The sequence below is a fragment of the Triturus cristatus genome, chromosome 4_2 (assembly GCF_964204655.1).
Source record: "Triturus cristatus chromosome 4_2, aTriCri1.1, whole genome shotgun sequence".
In the NCBI taxonomy this organism is placed as follows: Eukaryota; Metazoa; Chordata; class Amphibia; order Caudata; family Salamandridae; genus Triturus; species Triturus cristatus.
In genome coordinates, this window is record NC_140586.1 from 194,184,153 (window position 1) to 194,204,573 (window position 20,421).

Below are 20,421 nucleotides of genomic sequence, written 5' to 3' on the forward strand. Positions count from 1 at the left end.
TCCCATGGCATGATTTTGGGTAGCCAAAAATGTGGGTGGAGGTACAACCAACTGAATTTTTAAATAATAATACTACACAACAGCCCCCCGCACAATACACAGTCCCCACAAATGTCTGTACAAATCTCAAATACCAATTGAAAACAATAAAATAGTCACCCTCGTCACAGAAAAATAAAAAGCTGACACAACAAAAGTAGTCATTGTTGTCTATGGACTCCTTTGTCTGCCTGTCAGTGGACTTTTCTCTTCAAATGATTTGTGTAACCAGGAAGTTCTCTTCTCGCCATGTTTGTAAATCCTCTGCACCGCATAACTCCACACAGGTTAGAGCCTCAGGACATCCAATAGAACTTGCCTAGAGAACATCCAATAGGAAGTGATAGGTCTCGACAAGAAGACAGTCAATGGGAAACGCCGTAAGTTAGTTCTTACTTTTCCCCAACTGGTCCTGGCTTATCTCCCTTTAATAAGACATTAGCAGATGACAGAACTCCTACCCACTGTGTCTCTTCCTTCTTGCAACGATCGGCACTCTTTCATCTTTGCCTTCTGCCGGGTAAGAAGGCACAAACCAGGAGCTCGTGAACGGGGGCACACCAGCAGCCCGATGCAAAATGAACTGCTACTCAAAACGTCACCACACGGACGAGATTGCCACACTGAGCGCGAGACACCAGCTACGTGTTACCCAGGTCAGGCAGTACAATCGCCTAAAGCACGAGCCAGGCTTTTGTCGTTGAAGTGGCATAATTCACCATGCCTAAATCCATGTAATAGTAAAATGCAGGAATCATCACCCAAGGTATTTTTCCAACCTGACACACTCTATCCAATACCGGTTGTGAAATAAAAGCTCAACCGCTCCATGCTCTGGTTGTCGTCTCGTTGCATCTCAGGTTACACACTTGCCCACAAACCCACATATAGGTGGGGTTGGTTTCTTAAGGGTAGCAGCATTCCATCCTTGTTGCTACTCAAAAGAACACCCTTTCCACGCACCACTTCTTGAATGAGTGAAGTTTTATTTACAGTTTATTACAGGCGAGCAACCCTGGCAAGTACCAGTCTCCAACTGCCACCTGAAAGTTCCATCTAGTCAAACATCTACACATCCTACGTTCTACACTACATGCTTCCCTAGATAACTTTACAATACAACATGTCTAGTAACCCATCTGGGCCTTTTGCTTTCGCATGTTTCAAGGTACCAGTCACCCTAAGGACCTCTATCATAGCAATGGGGTTTCCAATTCGCTTAGCATCTGCCTCATCTAGAGCAGGTAATTTAGTGGAGGATAAAAACTAATCCCACACTTAGCGATTCATCAGGACAGCCATGTATAATTTTGATGGAATGAGTGAAAGGCTTTAGGATTTCTCTGTTCAGTTGTCTATCTGATTCTGACTTCATCACTCACTTTCAGTAAAAGGCACATAACTGTTGGGCCTTTGATAGCTTTCTAGCTAATAATCTACTTGGCTTGCTGTCATATTGTGGTACTTCCTCGTTAGCCCAGACATAGCGTGCTTAAACACTTTCAGTTGCCCATATCTGCCTCCACTCTGCTATCAGTTTTCACAGGGTGCTTTGGCTGGGCTTGCCTTTTGTTTAGCCTCTAAAGGTTTCCATTTTACAAAGAATACAGATAACAATGCATTCCTCATTGCCTTTAGGTGCAATGCCTCTCTGATGACTGTATCCCTCAATACTGCTGCAAGATGTTCCAAAACACGCCCTTGCTAACCTCACCTGTGTCACTGAACTCCAAGAACTCTTTCATTTGTTTATGAACTGTGTCTACCACTATCAGATCCCTGAATAGTCAGTCACTCAACTTTCAGCTCCCACCTTACCGTCAATCTCCCAGGGTTGTACATCAGTTTCTATTTGAGCAGACCATGGTCCAATAGTGTCAGAGGACCCAGATCTATCACCTCTAACAAAGGGACAAGACAGCATCTACCAACAGACAATCTATCCTGGCATACGGTTGGTGTGTCAGAGAAAAATGTGAGAAGTCTACAGCCAGGGAGTGGCCATGCCTCAAAGCATCAATTAGTTCTATTTTGTGTATCCACTGCTTGACAAGAGTACTAGAGTACCACCCTGTCTTTGTTTGGATTGATCCTGCTCAGTGCATTACCAAATTCATATATGCCCCTAGTATCAAGGTCCCACAGGTAAAAACTACAATATCTCTTTGATGACCTTATAAAAGAACAACTCCTGCCCTTGACGGAGAGCTTATATCATGGCCAGAGAGATTGGCTGACAGACCATTGACCACTATGCAATAACCTTCTCCATATTTCTTTAGACCTCGTCTCAGTTTACATGTGCTTGGCCTATATAAGTATCCCCACTTCCAACCCCTTCCTGTGTGTGGAGGAGAAGAATTTGTGTTTGATTATCCGGGATCTCAGATTTCTTTACTCTTCCCATACAGGGTGAGTTTACACACATCTGCCTCCCCAGCTCCCAGTTTAAGCACACTATTTATTATTTTGACTGGGCTGTCCATGTACCTAATGTTGTAGGTAGTAACTGCAAGTGCCATCACTTTGTTTCTGCTCAGCATTTCATTCAAAGACATATGCCCCCGTTTCCACTGAGGTCTATACTGAGGGTCCTATTCCCTAAGAGACATTAGTAACTTGTATGCCTATCTCCTCAACTTTTCTTTATTAACAAAACTACCCCCTTCTCCTCCCCTCTCTTCAGAGATCTATGAGTGATCCTCCTCTCCACCCAAACTTTGTGTAACATTATAGAGAAGGACATCTACCTCTTGTAATCTCAAGGCGTCTAAAACTGTACATAGCTCTCTTCTTATCCAACTATAGCTGCAAAGGAACTCCTGGGGCAGAGGGGGGGGGGGATATAGCCCCATCAACACAAATAGCCCCATTCCTACCCAGGCCTGGGGCCATAGCCTCAACTTGCTAGCCTTCATCTCACTTCCAAATTCCCCTTCCACCGAATATATTTATAAAAAATGTATTTGCATTTTAATAATAGACACATACACAGTGCACCTAATGTCTCAACATGAATATCTAGAATAAACGCCTCCCCTAATGCCCCACAGGAAGTGACATAGCAAATTCTCAAAAACAGCATAACAAATCCAACAAAACACCCCACCCCCAGTGCTCAATGTGCTCCTCCCTTTTCCCTTAACAAAATATATCAGTGTCATGGGTCCCCATTGTATATCCCACTAATATATCCACCATGTTCACTTAGCTCCAAGTACTCTCACACATTAGCCATGTCCGGTCATAGATCAGGTAAACTGCACTGAGTCTATAACAAAATTGGCCTCATCCTTTGCTGCTGCAGAGGCGGCAGGGTCCTCCTCATCAAGGTCACGAATCATGGCATCCCATGCCAGCAGGCCATCCACTAGTTCATCGTCGCATCTCACTTCCTTCATGTGTGCTGCCTCTGCTCCAGTCCATTCCGTCATGTCATGTAGCCAGTCCGCGGCCAGCAGGGGTGTTGGGCTATCCACCCACTATCATTATCCTCCAAGGTCCTGTGCCTCTGTGTCAGAAGTTCTGTAGGTTCTTCGTAGGTGCTATGCTAGAGAAGCTCCTTCCTACTGGCCATAATTTCCACTCTAGCTGGCTGCCTCCAGCCACTCCTTCCTGTAACTCTGCAAAACCTCTCTCTACTGCTGGAAGACTTGAGTAGAGAGGCTAGAAGTGTCCATCCCTCTTCGGCATCAGGCCCAGCTTCAATCGGGCTTCAGTCCCATAATGGTGACCCTCCCACTGGAACAACAGTCGAAATGTTTGGCTCCAGAAGTTCTTCACATTGTCACAGTTTTTAAATCATCTGTGATTGGTTAACATTGTCTTTATTTTGCTAATGTGATTTCTGATAGATCCTGAAAAAGCTGATGTTGTGTACCGTTGAAGCTGATTGGATCTCCCAGGGTAGCCTCAGTCAGCTGCTACTTATCTGCAAAGAAGAATACTCTCAAGAACACATCCAGGAGGACATTCCTATTTGATGTGAGTGAGGCGACTGTCTGCTCTGTCAATTTTGATTAGCTCCACCTGTGAAGTTTCCAGTATAGCATCAAAGAGATCCAGCACATAATGTGTAACTGCTTCTTTCTTGATCTCCTGTAGCATGCCTCAATGTGAACATTGTTGCTTCGAAAATGGTTTTCAAGATCTTCACACTTCCCTTGCAAGATGATATGCTGTTACTCGAGCTGTGTCATTTGGTCCTGTAAGTGTTTACAGACAACCAGTTGAGAGTCTGTGGTCTCTTCTATTATGTTGACTCCGTCTCTCAGATCAGTGATGTACTCTCTGACCTCCTTCAGATCATGTGGCGACTCCGTTTTTACTACTTTGATCTTGTCTTTCACTTCTTGCAAGACATATAGCAGAAAATATTTAGTGATTCCTCCCTTGTCCACGTTTAATTTATTTATTTAAAAAAAAAATTATTGAAAAATTGGCATGTTAAACAGCAATAACACAGCATTTCACATGTAGTTAATGGCACACAGTACGTTAAAATATCAAAGACCTCCTCACCATAGCGCAATAAGAATGCATTTGGGAATGTATCATCATCCAATATCGTCAATTCCATCCCTCCGACCACCCGGTGGCTCACAAATCTCCCCCGGAAAGTATTCCAAGGCCCCCAAATTTCAGACCATTTCTTCTGGCATCCCCTGAAGACATAGATGGGGATCTCAGTCACCATGCACCAATCCATATCTCTGATCCAATCCGTAAGGCTCGGTGTGGTTGGAGCCCTCCACAATCGTGTGATATTCTGCTTGGCCACCATGAAACCCAACGTGACCTATATCCTCTCCTTGGCCGGAAGGTCAGTGGGGTCCCATATGTTTAACAAAATCAATTTGATGTTGCATTGTAAGCGTTGCCCCAATACATACTCCATCTTTAAAACCACCCCCTCCCAAAATTTCTGAATCATCTCACATTCCCAAAGTGTATGGATGAAGGTGCCCTCTTTTCCGCAATGCCGTGCACAGCCACTATCCTGGGTGTATCCCATATGAACCATCGAGGGACCAGATAGGTACGTCATATGGAGAATTTTTAACTGAACCAGTCGGATTCTGGAGGAGATGGCAACTGCGCGGGGAGAAGCCACTGCTCCACGCCATTCCTCGTCGTCCAAGCCTGCAACGTCGTGGTCCCATTTACCTCGTATCCGAGTCAGGGGATTGGTCACATTACTGATAAATTTCTTGTATATGAGGGATATAGCCTTTTCTGGCAAGTCGCCATCTAGAACCCTGTCCTCTAAAGGGGAGTACTCTGGGAGATTCGTGCCCTTAGGGAAAGCCAAGAGTAGTGCGTGTCTAATTTGGAGATACTGGAACTGTTCAGAGCTAGCCATTTCGAACTCTTAACATAGTTGGGAGAATGGTACGACATTCCTGGATTTCCAAAGGTCCCCAATTTTGGAAATACCAATGGTGTCCCATTTGTCGAACCCCAAAGAACCAGACAGCCGGCCCAGCTGGTCACAATGCCAGAGCGGCGTAGCATGGGTAAGTTTACCATCCCACCCCAGGCTTTTAGTAGCGTCTTTCCATATTTGCACAGCATGCTTGGTCGGGCTGGACAAGACATTTTTCTGATACTTTGTATATAGTGCGCCCTCAAACCCACCACCAGGGAGAAGCCATCGATCGATTCGAAACGCAGGGTCGTCGTGACGCCTATAGGTGCATTGATTGATGGCAGCGAGCTGCGAGGCCCAGTAGTATCTTTTCATGTCGGGGAGCTCAATACCCCCGTCGAACCACCCCAGTGTGAGCTTATGCATGGTGATGCGTGGTGGCTTACCCTCCCATAGCAAATCTCGCACAGTGCTCTCAGGAGAGTCAAGGGGAGTGACTTCCAATGTTGGACATCAGATTTAAGGCGCGCCAATGGTGGCCGGAGGTTAGTGTCATAAAATCGCGGCAGGTTTTTAGATACCCAGATATTTGAAGCCTGCAATGGCCTCCGTCAACTGGCAATCTCGGGGAAGTCGAGGACGTTGCCCACCAAGAACGTAAAGCACAGATTTGGACCAATTGATTCGATAGCCTGCGAACCTGCCAAAGATGTGGACAACATCCATCACCACATTAAGAGAAGCTGCCGGGGAGGTGAGATAAAGCAGGATGTCGCCCACATACAATGATATGCGGTCCTCCCACCCATACGTCCATTTGAGGCCCCGAATAGCGGGATCCTCCCGGATCCAAGCTGCGAGAGGTTCCAAGGCCAGAGCAAAGAGGAGCGGCGACAGGGGGCAGCCCTGCCTGGTGCCCCTAACCAGAGAGAAGACAGGAGACTTCTGATTGTTTACAACCACTTGCGCCAACGGTTGACAATATAGAAGACACACTCAATCAATAAATTCCGGACCGAATCCCAACTTATGAAGCACCGCGAACATGTATGGCCATTCAATGGTGTCAAAGGCCAAGGCGACATCCAACGACACTACCGCGGCATCTTCACTGATTGTACCTGCCCTGCAGAGCACTGCATGGGGTCGACGGAGGTTAAGAGACGTGTTTCTTGCCGGCATGAATCCGGATTGGTCCGGGTGCACCAAGTTGGGAAGAACCTGTAGCAGACGAGTGGCCAGAACTTTTGCGAGAATCTTGGCCTCGCAGTTAAGGAGCGAGATGGGCCTGTATGAGGAACACAGGTCAGCGGGTTTACCCGCTTTGTGGATTACGATGATGTTGGCCAGTCTGTGATCTTCGGGAAGAATTCCTACCTCTTTACTTTCTCTATACATGGCAGTGAGGAAGGGGGCAGTCATACCTGCCATTAACCTAAATAATTCTACAGGGATCCCGTTTGGGCCCGACGCTTTAACCCCCGCAGACCAGGGATGGTCCTCTCCACTTCGGTTACTTGTCCACGTTTATTAATATTCCTGAGTTGTCTCATGCCTTAGTCCTGTTAGCAGTTTGCATCCCGCCCTTCTTGCTGCTGGGTCTGGGGGTATTTCCTGCTAAAACATCTCCTTCATGTTGGAGTCCTTCCTATTTCTGACACTAGTCATGGCTTAAGAAAGTAGGGTCTCTAAAGTGTCAGTATGAACATTCTTCTCACGCCACCCAAGAGCTATCCTTTGTTAAGATCCCCAATGTAGTGCCACATCAGATGCCGATCCTCTAGTGATATTCTCCGTCTCCAAGTGAGGAGCACCCAAGGATGCCACCCGGGCTCACAATCATCATGGGTGGATCTTCAGCCTACCACAGGAAATCTGAATGGAGGTCTCAAAGTTCATCCTCCCATTGTGGTGGTAGATGAAGCCCAATGTGCGTTCCCCACTGAGCCCCTTGCTACCCTCCCTGAAGCCAAGTCTCACAGGTCTCTGTCATTTAGTTAGGGCCACCGGGGAAGTGCAATGTGTCCTGGTGTCTCCCACCCACCCCCAAGATGGCTCACTCACTGCCTCAATCTGCTGGGCCCTCTGCAATCCAAGGGCTTTTCACATAGCATCCGTTCTGTTGGTCAGTTGAGGTCATCCATCAGGGCCCCAATGTCCTCTTACAGCAAGGCATGGCGCAGTTGCAGAGTCAGCATGGCAGGGCACCCTATTCCTCTCCTCACTCCTCAGGGGGCTACTGACTCCCAGGCCCACTGCCGCAATGACCCCTCTGCAATTCTGGTTATGTTGTGCCCACGAGCTGGGGACTAACAATTTCACTTGGTAGTTGGATGTCTCCAGGAGCGTAGCTTGGTCAGTAAAATTGGGGGTGCGGGGGGGACAGCTTCAGATTATCCAACAGTATAATGTTAAAATACATTATACCACAAGCAGGGCACATGAGAGGGGCTTAAAGGGAAGTGAAAAGGGAGAGGAATGTGTATCTGTAGGGGTACTATGTGAGAGAAATCACAATATTTTGTTTAAAAAAAACATATTTGAAGACTTTCAAAACAAAAGATACGGAGAGACTGTGTGTATGCATTTTTGTCTGTATGTATGTAAACACTCCTGGTGAAATCTGAGACATATCCTCACCATACCGGACTGAAAGCACCTTTACCCACCTATTTACCAGTCAAAATATTTATTAGGGGGGTGTAACACCCCAAACCCCCCCCCCCCAAAGCTACACCCCTGGGTGTCTCTTTCCACTGAGGCCAGACTCTTACGAGATGTTGGCATCTGCTGGTGGCAGCGATCATGCTGGATTGACCATGTGTCCCACATGGAGGGCTGCTGTTGCTTCTCAGCCATTCTCAGTGGCCTGGGCTTTCTTTGAGACACTTGGTACAGGGCCAAAAACATTTTTTTTTTAAAAAGTGTTCCTGCAGCCCCAGGGACCACCACTTTCCCCGTGGCAAAATTCAAGAAAGGAGGGGTGCCATGTGGGTGTATATACACACCCACTCACTCTTCCATAGAGGCACTTACGCACCCACTCACTCACTCATACAGTCACTCGCACAACCATTCACTCACCCATACTGCCACTCATACAACCAGTCACTCACCCATACAGTCACTCACATAGCCACACACAACCATACAGCTACTCACTCACACATCAACTTATTTACCTACACAGTCACACACACACACTCACCCATACAGCCTCACAACACAGCCACTCATTCACAAACCCACACAACTACTCACATACTCATTCACACATCCATACAAGCACTCACACATCCACTAACTCACCCATATAGCCAATCACACAGACACTTACTCTCCAATACAGCCACTCACACACCAACTCACTTAAAAAAAATGATTTTTATTAGTTTCAGTAAGATAACATCAGTAACATATGTATGACAATTCGATCTGGCATTGACATTATAAGAGAACAGTAACTTTGAATGGCATAGGCATAGGGGAACACTCATCTAGGAGACATTAAATTCCATATTGTTGGCTGGCTTGTCGCTTCACTTTGCAGCGCTGCACAGCTGTAAGCAGTCAAATCAAAATAGGTATACCAAAGGGAGAGCCAGCCATTGTTCCTCAAAGCCATTTCTCCATTTAGTCACATACATTTGCAAAATGAATTTAACTTAAGCAATAGGAACAAAGGAAAAATGGAAAGAAGAGGAGAGAAAAGAAAAACTAAAGAGTAAACTACGAACCAATCTCTTCATGAAACCACCATCATGAGTGTGTCTGTCAGTCTAATGCATCATTGGGCAGCATGTGTATAGTTGCAAGGGAGTGGTAGGCCGTGTGCTAGTGAAAGTGTCAAGGGTATGAAGGGGGAGCGGGTTTGGTGTGGGGGGTAGGGGAAAGGAAAGTGACAGGCTGAGAGGCAGCCAGGACGCAGGAAGAGAGAGGCACACACCAACTCATTTAACCAAACACCCACTCACACATACAGTCACTTATACGCTGTGTTACTCACTCATACAGCCATTCAGACACCCACTCACTCACCCATAGTCACTACACACCCAGTTACTCACCCATAGAGCCACTCACACCTCCACTCACTCACCCATACAGCCACTGACACACCCAGTCACTCACCAATACAGCTTCTCAGACAACATCTCACTCACCCACAGAGCTACTCACACACCCACTTATACACCCATACAGCCATGTGTACACCCATACACACAAGAATACATTCACACAGCCACTCACATAATATATGTTAAAAGTAGTATCACTCAGTAGTAGTGCAACTAGTATACTAATCTAACCTTTGCAGTAAGTTAGTATATATGTTTATGACCCATAAACTCTTTAAAACACTTACACTCACTTGATGTCATCGGTGATGTCATTTGAGATGTCATCAGTGATTTCACTGACCATGACATGAGTGATGTAATATGCGAGGTCATAAGCAGTGCATTGCAGGGGTGTAAATCATAGTTAGCTCAAGTAATTATAACTACTGAATGTTACTGGTTTTGTACAAGTGAAATCTTAATGTCCCTTTAACCTTTGTTTTTTTCAGTGGCTATATATATACGTTTATTGAAATGCAGTGACATACATTGGAACACTTGCTGTGAAGAAATTAAAAGAATAGGTAGAACAATTGGGTACTGGCCCTTCATCCGATCCCAGACTCACCAGTGAGGATGGACAGTCTCCGCGTGGCGGGGAAGGGGTGATTGCCAGATGTATCTAGGATATCTAGCTGGTAGACGTCGCCGCGGATATGGTAGACCTTCCGGTGGAAGTCTTCGATGGTGGGCGTGTACTGGTCCTCGAAGCGGCCATTTAGGAAGCGCCCCACAATGGCCGTCTTGCCCACACGTGATGCGCCTAGCACCACCATGCGGTAGGAATTCTTGGCGGGAACGGCAAGCGCGCATGGTGTGCTGGGAGAGCTCTTGATCGCCGGGACCTTTGTCAAAGGGCAAGAAAACGTGGCAGCCATGTGAAAAAGATGAAGAGTAACTAATACCCAGTTGTTCCTCAAAATGATTGAGTCTCTCGTTACAATTACTCATTGTCAAATATTATGTTGCCTCATAGCAGTATTAAATTCACTTGGAGTTATATACTGTAATCACTCACAGCCTCATCTTATAAGAAATCACAGTCACATCGTATAGTTACTGATAGCTACAAATTGCAATCGTCTGAAGCCACATAGTATAAGCGCCACAGATACATCTTATATATTGTCTGTCAGCCACGAATTACAATCATTCAATGCAATGTACTATGTTTAGGGTCACCATTTTATTGTATTGTTTGTTTTACATGTCTGCCTGTATCTATACATAGTTATTTTTCTCTAATGTTCTGGGTATTTATCCATATATTTTCCATTGATCTAAGAATGAAGTTGCAATTAGTGTACTTTCACGTTTACTTAGATGACAAATGTACACTCATACTTTGATGTCTATGGGGTTCTAGTGTACTAAGTAGCTAAGTACAACATAACAACTGACTAACCAGAAACCTTAGCAATGTAATACGAGCACATGTCCATATCTGCAGTAATTCCGCCATCCTCAGGAAATCTTATAATGTTTTCTAAGCTCCTAGGCTGTCTATAAAGACAGGGATTGGAGTGCTAGTAAAGATTAACAAAATGGAAATACTCTAAATAGAAGAGCACATTTGTATTTCTTTATATTAAAAAATTAAATACAGACAGGGAAACAGGTTGTTTTCCATCTGTATACGTTTGTCAAACAAATCAGTACAGCTGAAAGCTAGGAGCGTTAATTACAATCACTCACATACAGGTTTTGGAATTAGTGACTATTTATTAGGTATAATGCATAATACTCACTCGCAGGTAAGTGTTATTCCCACTGGTAGCTGTGTGAAACAACCAACCACAAGCATACTTCAGTCACTACAAGCCATGTGTTATAGTCAGTCCTTGTAATATCATTACTTTCAATATCCGCTTAATATAGTGACCCAAAGTTACTATAATCGCTCTAAGCTACAGGATATATTTACTCTCCATCGCTATATTTTGCTGAAGCGGCACTAGGCTTCCGGTCTCTAAGAGAAATTGGATCCACATTGGCTTGACTTTATAACTACTGGCTCACTAGAATTGCTGAATATTTCAAGACAGCCCAAAGTCCTGCCCCCATTAGGTCTGTCGGCAGCATCAAACATGGTGGACCTCATTAGATTGTTTGGAAGAATAGCCTGGGATCTACGGCACTGGCAGAAACTGTTTAGTTCCTTCCCACCAGTTCGGAGTCAGCAGATATGAATTGGTAACACCATCTCATCGATCAAACCAGTCACTCGTGGCACCCCCAGGGGTCTGTCCATGCTCACAAATATAGGACCCAAGAAGATGTCACGAGCCACCATATGCAATTCTAAATGTATGCGGATGACATTCAGATTCACATCCAATGAGACAAGACCTCAGAACAAACACTCTGTCTGAGACATACTCAATGCTATATGAAGGACAAGCACTAGTGCCTGTATGGAATTAAAACTAAGCTCTTGATGGCGGAGACCAAACCCTGGTTTCTTTCCCATTTCCCTGGCCTCAAGATTTGGGTACAACCCCTGTTCAAACCAGAAGGATAAGGATCTGGTCCTACGCATACCTCACTTTCTTTCTACAGAATTGAGCCAGTCAATCCCGCATCGATCTCCAATTTATAATGTTGGGAAACATCTCACTGCTTTATCAGATGAAGCATGACATTGTGCTCATCATGACCCTGGTTCTAACCAGTCTTGGTTACTACAACACCGTCAATGAAGGAACAGGCAAGAAGCAAAGATCCAATGGAAGATCTGACACCAGGCTGCTGGGCTAGGCCTCATCTGATGAAATTACACTGCATCACCCGTCAGGTTTCCTGTGTCACTAACAGTCCAAAGTACTGCACATCATGTATAGAAAATTGAAGGGGAACAGCTCCAGACCACGTGCAGAACCAGGAACTGCACTACACCCCTAGCCACACCTTCAGGTCTGGGAAACTCCCAGTAGCACCCTTAGGCATACAACAACTCCAGCAACTTCGGTGTTTGGACAAAATATTAAAGAAAAAATATTGTGTGGACAAAGTATTGCATCACGAATACAGAGGACAAAAATATTGTGACGGTAAGTTTCTATGGGTAAGCAAAATGTTACCATGCTTAACTGTACATGTATGTATTGTGATGATATATATATATATATATATATATATATTCAAGGTACATAGGTGTCGAGTTAAGAATAGTAAATCTACACTTACCTATAGGCACTTACCGTCTCGACATTTTTGACACGATAATCTGTCCACACAATATTTTTCACTGTAATAATTTGTCTGACAACTGCAACATCATATGATCCAGAGCATATGTACAATGTGGTGCAGCACTGCAGCCCCCTTACCTCCGCAGCACCCTCAGGCCCAGCAGCTCGTCTGGTCAATCAGTCCAAATTCATCCACAAAAAGCATGAGGTTAAACCCATCTTGCTGCTGGGAGCATGAATGGAATATCATACAACCCACATAATCACTTGCAGCGATGTATTATAATCACTTACAGCAACATAGCAGAACCACTCAGTCATTATATTTACTCACAACAATTAGAAACACACAGATCCACTTATCGCAATCATTCAGAACTCAATATTATAATCTCTCATTTAAAGACCACAAACCTTTCATTACTAAAAGTATTATACAACTCAAAGGAATCTAGATTTTATTTAGATAAATTAACATTATCAAAATAGGAGTGATGATTTTCCACAATTATTCTGCATAGCATAGATTATTTTCTTTGAAGCAAGCTAGTTAATGTTTAATTGAACTGAAGTTCCAAAAAATCGATTATGGTGACATATTGAGGAAGATTTCTGTTTTAAAGAGGCAGAAGCAATGTCTCAGAAACCTAATACATTCTCTCTACCAATAATCAAAAACATTGGTACAATTTTAAAGCATATATTTTTCAAAAAGTTGTTGGAGAAAGGCAAGAACTATACTTTATTGTCTGGTATATTAAATAAACATTAAAATGAACAGAACAGCTGTTTATTTAGAAAGAAAACGTTATCAACTAGATCTATCAACTGTTTGAGGATGTTGAATTCTTCATGTTTACTCAATTACAAAGCTCAAACAATCTACCCAAACCATGTAGGTTTACATTGGCTATAAAGAATTAACTTCAGAGCAGCACTACTGGGTTGTCCCATAAGTCAGTACCATTTGAAGCTTCCAAAAATGTACTCCTTCCATAACTCTTTTAAAGATACAAAGTCTAAATGTAAATTGGAGTGGACATTGGATTAAGAGGCTATGTTGTTAACCGACCTGGAGAACTCTATTTGGAAGAAAGATTATAGTAGATCAGCAAGCATTAGTAATACTTAAATATTAACTTTCCACGCCTTATTCTATAGAATAAAAGAATAATGCTGTCTTCAATTTATGATGATCATGTACAGATGTTATTAGCACATCTTTCACTTACTGTTTTTTAATGTAAATTGGTAAAATGTGTTTGGGTATTGATATAACACAGAGTTAATTACATTTTAAGTAATAATATTTCCTTTATATATTATGACTTTGTATAGGGATGCATCATAAAAGAATGGTAGTATCATCCAGCAAAGTGTAAGATAGTAGATACTTTCATTGCTACTTCAAAACAGAATTTTCTATTAATTGGAAGGATAATGTAAAACTCTCTTCTAAAGCTTAGAAGAATATAATTTGTTTTACATTCAAAATTGATAAGTTCTGTACCCAGCCACAAAGAGAAAAAAATGAATTTTCTCTCATTTTCCAAATTTCTGGTGTACATTAGTCCCAAATTTATCTCATAGGCTTACTCCTACAGAAAATGTTGCTAAGACTCAATGACTGTATTCATTATTTTCACTTATGCCTTACTGCGTAAACTGCTCCTGTCATTCTATTAAGATTCTTATATTTATTACAGGATTGGGCTTTGTTATTGGGCAACCTTCTTTTTATGCTCTCTTCCCCTATTTTTTCCTTTTCTTCTGCATTTTCATTTTTAAAAAGTCAATGCCATCTTAAATATTGTTGTCAAATTGTAAGTCATATTTTGCATTTGAATAGTTTAAACCCAAGTAATAAAAGTCACATCCTTTCGCTGTTCTCTTTTTGTCCGGTCTGGCTAATCCAAAAACAGCCTCTCTTGCCAAAAAGTTATTAAATCGAATAAGAATAGCTCTAGGTCTGTCTTCCTCTCCTTGCCTTGGTTTTCTCACATTAAACGGGATCCTGTGTGCTCTTTGTATCTCTGTTGACCAATCCCAAAGAGTCAGCTCCGGAAAAGCCTCTGAAAACAATTCACAGACAAACTCCCGAATATTCAACTCTACTTTTTTTCCGGAATGCCTAGAATACGCAAATTCTTTCTACGTGCTTGATTTTCCAACTCTGACAGTTTAAAATTAATATCATCTCGATGTGCTTTTATAGCTTTCAACTAAAGTTTCTGGGCGACTAATTCGTCTTCTAATGTAGAGATCCTGGACTCTGCTTCGGTCACCCTGAGAGCCATATCGGAGCATATCTTAATTACCCTCCTAACAGAATTCTGTACTTTGCGACAAGTTGCTTGCATACGGGTATTATCTAACTTTGTCTCGGCTCTATGTTCCATCATGTTATTATAAATCATAGATAGAGTTATCTCCTGATCCAATGTTTGCTCACCAGGCTCTATTTCTAGATTTAACCTGGAAGCTTCCTCTGAGTCCAATCCCGCCATTTTGCTCTCTTGGGACACTAAACCAGATAGGGCGCTAGCCTTTAATTGATTACCATAATTGAGTCGGCTCTTCCTTGATTTTACTTTTTTAACAGTAGTTGCAGCAGTGTTGGGGGAACCCATATTCAATCTTGCTACATCATCATCATCATCCATACTTCCCCCCTCTTCGTTATCCAAGCAGTCCTTACTTAAATTAGTGCTTTCATCTGATGAAAAGTCTGATAAAGAGTAAAAATTATCAGCAAGTTCTTGAGATCCTGACAAATTCTGTGGCAGAATCCCCTTATTTAAACCCAACGAGTCCATCTCCAATATCGGGTTTTCCGAAATGCCAGCCGGCTCATTCGGCAAAGAATGTTCAAAAACTTCAACTCCCACAATGCACCCTTCTGGCTTATCACTAAGCTGATTCTCCTTGCTGGACTCATTCGTTTGCTCCAGATCCTTTAATATAAACTTTGTTGCAGGTAGAGAATCCGATACATCATTATCTCGGTTAAAACCTGTATCCTTTCTTTGCGCGTGCTGCGACAATGTATCCTTTGGCGTTTGCTTTACAAACATTTCTGGAAGAGTTCGTATTCCCTGTTTTGGCAAACCCAGTGTTATTGAAGCATTTTTCTCTTTCACAATTTGACCCCCTCCCCACTTCGAAGTTGTATTAGGAAAATTCCGTGGGAACACACCTTCTCCATCCCCCCTTCTCTCACCCGTCTCAGCCGTAGAGTCCACCTCGTCAGCCTCCCCGCTTTGCAAGTCCTCCAGTATAATCGCCTGTGCTTTAGCATTTCGGGTCGCTGTTTTCAGTGCTGCTTTCGATGCTTTCGGTGGCATTTCTCGAGTATCGCTGCCGCTAACAGCCTTTCCACATCCACTGAACACTTTTCGAAAAACGCCAGGGCAGACAGCAAAAAAAAGCCACCAATTTGGCGCTTTTGTTAGCCGTAGGAGCCCAAACACCAGCCGTTAGCCGTCGTTGACCGGAGCGTCAGAAAACAGGTAAGGAGCTCCTCCCCTACCTAGCAAACAAGTCTCTGCAGATCTCGCCTTCACCGGAGCGTGAAGATTAATATCCCCAGTATTTCTCCACGTTGAGACAGATTACGGTTCAATATAAAAATCCAAATATTTCATTTTTTTTGTAAGACCTGATTTCTGCAAAGAAACGGTATCAAAACGTTGGCATTTGCGGCAGCTCATATCTAGCTTTCAAGCGAAAGGTGCAACAGTGTATTTACAAAATCCGGCCAAGCTGAAGATTATTATTAAGGGCCAGATCAGGTTTTTCTTCTCAGAGATTGAGGCTAAAGAGTTCTTACAGTCATTATAATCTATGTGTAGAAATGCATCCTTGTAAGAATTATATTGAGGGGAGTATAATTAATGTGTAGACTCTTAAAATATTCTTTTTCCCTTTCCTACCTGGATGATGGGGGGGGGGGGTGGTTTTCCATACTTTTAGGGACTGACAGTCCTTATGCCCTATATGGAGGGGTGGGAGGGTAGGGTGGAAGGGGAAGGGTATTGGGAACAGGGTGAGGGGAAGGTGTAGGGAGAGGGGTATTGGAAGGGAGAAAAGCCAATGGCAGCCTTGGTATGTATACTGCCTGATTTTTGTATAAGAATTGTACAGATACAAGAGTCAAGTGGTATATTAATTAGTTTAATTCAGGCTTTGAGACCTTTTTTGGAGAAATTTCTTTTTGTTCTTTTTTAAAATATGGCTAGAAAACTAAAGATATGCACTCTCAATATTTGTGGGTTGAACGACGTTAAAAAAGGAAAGGTATTAGCTAAATTTATTCAGATTATACATATTGATCTATTATGTTTACAAGAAACTCATATAGCGTGGGATAAAAGGGGATGTTTGAAAAAATTGGGGTTAGAATTGGTTGCTTGCTCCAAACAAACAGGGGTGAAGAGAGGTGTAGCTATTTTGATAAAACGCGGTTTAGGTACATGCATTAAAATGCTGGAAGATAAATGGGGCCGTTGGGTTATCTGCGTATTTGAGATGCGGCAGTATAGATTTACTCTTTGTACTGTATATGGTCCGAATCTGGATGATGTGGAGCTTATGAATTTTTTAAATATAGAATTAGCTCAATGGCCACAACCATTAATCATGCGCGGTGATATGAATATTCATCTGGAAGCCAATTTTGATATAAGGATTACCTCAATGTATACTGGTAGGAAACCACAAACATTTGTAGCTCTGCGGTAGTTAATTTTAGATCATGGGTTGTATGATGCTTGGAATGTTATGTATTCAGATGACCTTGGGTATACTTTTTTTCCGGCCCCACATAATAAATTTGTTCGGCTAGATTATTTTTTTATCTCACGTCAATACATTGGAAAGATTAAGTTGGAGATTTTACCCAAACTTATCTCTGACCATAATCCCCTAATACTTGATCTTATAATACCTGTGCAGAGGGGAGAAGAAGTTTGCCCATGGTCTTTTGAAAGAAACCTATAGCTGGATGAAGAGTACTGTGAATTTATGGCTAAAGTGATACAAGAGTTTTTTAAATTTAATAAGGGAGCTACATCTAATAAGATAGTCTGGGATACTTTTAAGGCTATAGTAAGGGGCGAAACTCTACGTTTTTCGAAATCACGGCGCAAAAGATTGCTGACTAAATATAGAAATGACTTTATGAAAGTCACATTAGCGGAACACAAATTAGCTGAGGCAATTAGATTTGATAAGGACGTAGACCTGGCCCAGAAAGACCTTGCTATAAAGAGGTCTGTAGCGTATTCTAATATTGCTGATCAAATTGCTTTAAAATATAAACAATACAAAGAACAGGTATATGAATTCTGTGAAAAAAACGGTAGAATATTGGCTAAAAGGCTAAGGCAGAAAACTGTATACAATGATATAGCTAAGATTATTGATGGAAATGGAATTTTACAAGAAACTAAAGAGGACATTTTAGAAGCTGTACAGATATTCTATCAATCTTTGTATAGTGCACCATTAGACGAGATATCAGACAATAGTGAAAAGGATTATTTGTTAGATTTAGAACCCTTAGTACTGTCAGCTGCACAAAAAACAGTGTTATCTGTTCCTATAGTATGGGAAGAATTGGAGAAAGCTTTATTAGATCTAGCTTTAGGTAAAGCCATGGGTCCGGACAACATCCCTCTGGAATTTTATCGTACGTTCAGAAAGTTACTTAAAAAAGAGTTATTAGAAATATGCCAACAATCTTTTTGGGGAAATCCTCCAGATTCGTGGTATGAAGCAACTATAGTAATCTTTAAAAAAAAAGGGAGGATAGACACGGACATGGGTTCTTATAGACCGATATCTCTTCTTAACGCGGACAGTAAGATCTATTCAAAGATTATAGCAAATAGGCTGAACGATCTTATGCCTATGCTGGTGTGTAAGAGACAACATGGGTTTTATTATACATCGCGACACGACAGATCATATTAAAAGAATCATAGCATTATTGGACTGGGCACAGGCCTCTAATTCGCCGGTTGCAGTAGCGTTACTGGACGCAGAAAAAGCCTTTGACCGTGTCTCTTGGAAATTTTTGTGGTCAATTTTAGCTTGGAAAGGGTTTCCTGTAGGATTTGTTAAAGCTTTACAAGCTTTATATAATCACCCGAAGGCAGTAATCCGTATATCGGGTAGACTTTCAGGTGATATAATGATTACAAGGGGGACAAGACAAGGCTGCCCTAGCTCTTCTTTATTATTTGCACTATACATTGAGCCCTTTTTAAATAGTTTGGAAAACAACTCTGTAATCGAGCCGGTTCGAATACATAATGTCGCTTATAAAGTATTTGCATACGTGGACGATATCGCTATTGTTACACCTAATATTAATATTGCTCTACCTAAGATAGTGGAAGCAGCGGAGAAATTCGGATGATATTCTGGCTAGAAATTAATTGTCTCTAAGACTCAGCTGCTTCATTCGGATGCAGGGCGTCCGGATGATATGACGTTTGAATCAGAAGCTACTTATCTGGGAATTAAAATATCTCCAGTAATAGATAATATTGTACGGCTAAATACTGACCCAATAATAGTGTCAGTCAACAAGACCTTAGAAAAGCTGGATAATCTTTATTTGTCTCTATATGGCCGTAGTAACGTGCTAAAGATGGTAATTTTTCCTAAATTTTGGTATTTATTTCGCACGATTCCCCTACTTTTTCCTACATCTTTTTTTGATCGTATTGACAGAATGTGTTCTAGGTTCCTTTGGCGCTATTGCAGGTCTAGAAGAGCCATTAAAAAATGTATGCTGCCTAAAGATAGAGGAGGCTGGGGAATACCAAATGTTCATTTATATTACTGGTCTGCTTTTTTGCAGAATATGGGTGTCTTATTTGCTCACAATGCGAAGATTGAGGAATCAGTAACCCCAACAATATATGAGATGGTTTTGGGTGAGGAAGCTCGACAATGCTTAGTACGTATTATCGAACCAAGTTACTATAAAAAAACTAAATTTAAAGTGATTATAGCAGCCTTCGAGATTTGGAGAAAAGTTAAAAAAAGAATTGGCTGCAATCTAAACTTGAATCTATATACTCCATTAAAAAACTGCCTTTTGTTACCGGATGTTTTTAGAGATTCTATTATGTCCAGATGGTATTGGTTGGGTATATGTTATCTGGGATATTTATTTGAAGGGAACCAGATAGCCTCTTTTTTGTTTTTACAACAAAAATATAAAATTGCTCACACAGAATTTTTCAAGTATCTGCAGCTATGTAGTTTCCTTGTAATGAAAATTATAAAAAAACAGATGACATTTAAAAAAATTAAAACTATAGAGGCAATCAGAAAAAGACAGAGAATTGGTTTTATCTATCAATTATTGGTTGAAAAATATGAAGATGATTTATTAGTATGGGAAAATAAATGGATAAATAAATTGGAGGTGGATAAAATAGATATGAATAGAGTAATTGAAGTATCCACTAAGCTTTTATTTAGTGGATCGTTAAAAAGTCAACATTTTATGTCTATCTTTGACTTATACTATACACCTGCAAAATTAAACAAGTGGAATTCTGTTAGAGAGAATAAGTGGAACAGATGTGTAATAATCACTGCAGATACTGTGCATATGTTTTTTCAATGTCCGAAATTAAGACAATTTATAAAAGATGTTGAATATTTTTTGCATATTAATTTAGGT

The 20,421-nt window shown here is 41.9% G+C and overlaps 1 protein-coding gene across 1 annotated transcript in view; it reads right to left on the reverse strand.

Annotated features, from left to right (window-relative positions):
* The window catches only part of RASD2 (RASD family member 2), a 71,710-nt gene that overhangs the window by 16,964 nt on the left and 34,325 nt on the right, over window positions 1-20,421 (reverse strand). The window contains exon 2 of the mRNA XM_085601143.1: window positions 10,097-10,373. Coding sequence (XP_085457269.1) covers window positions 10,097-10,373 — 277 coding nt within the window. The remainder of the gene's footprint in view (window positions 1-10,096; window positions 10,374-20,421) is intronic.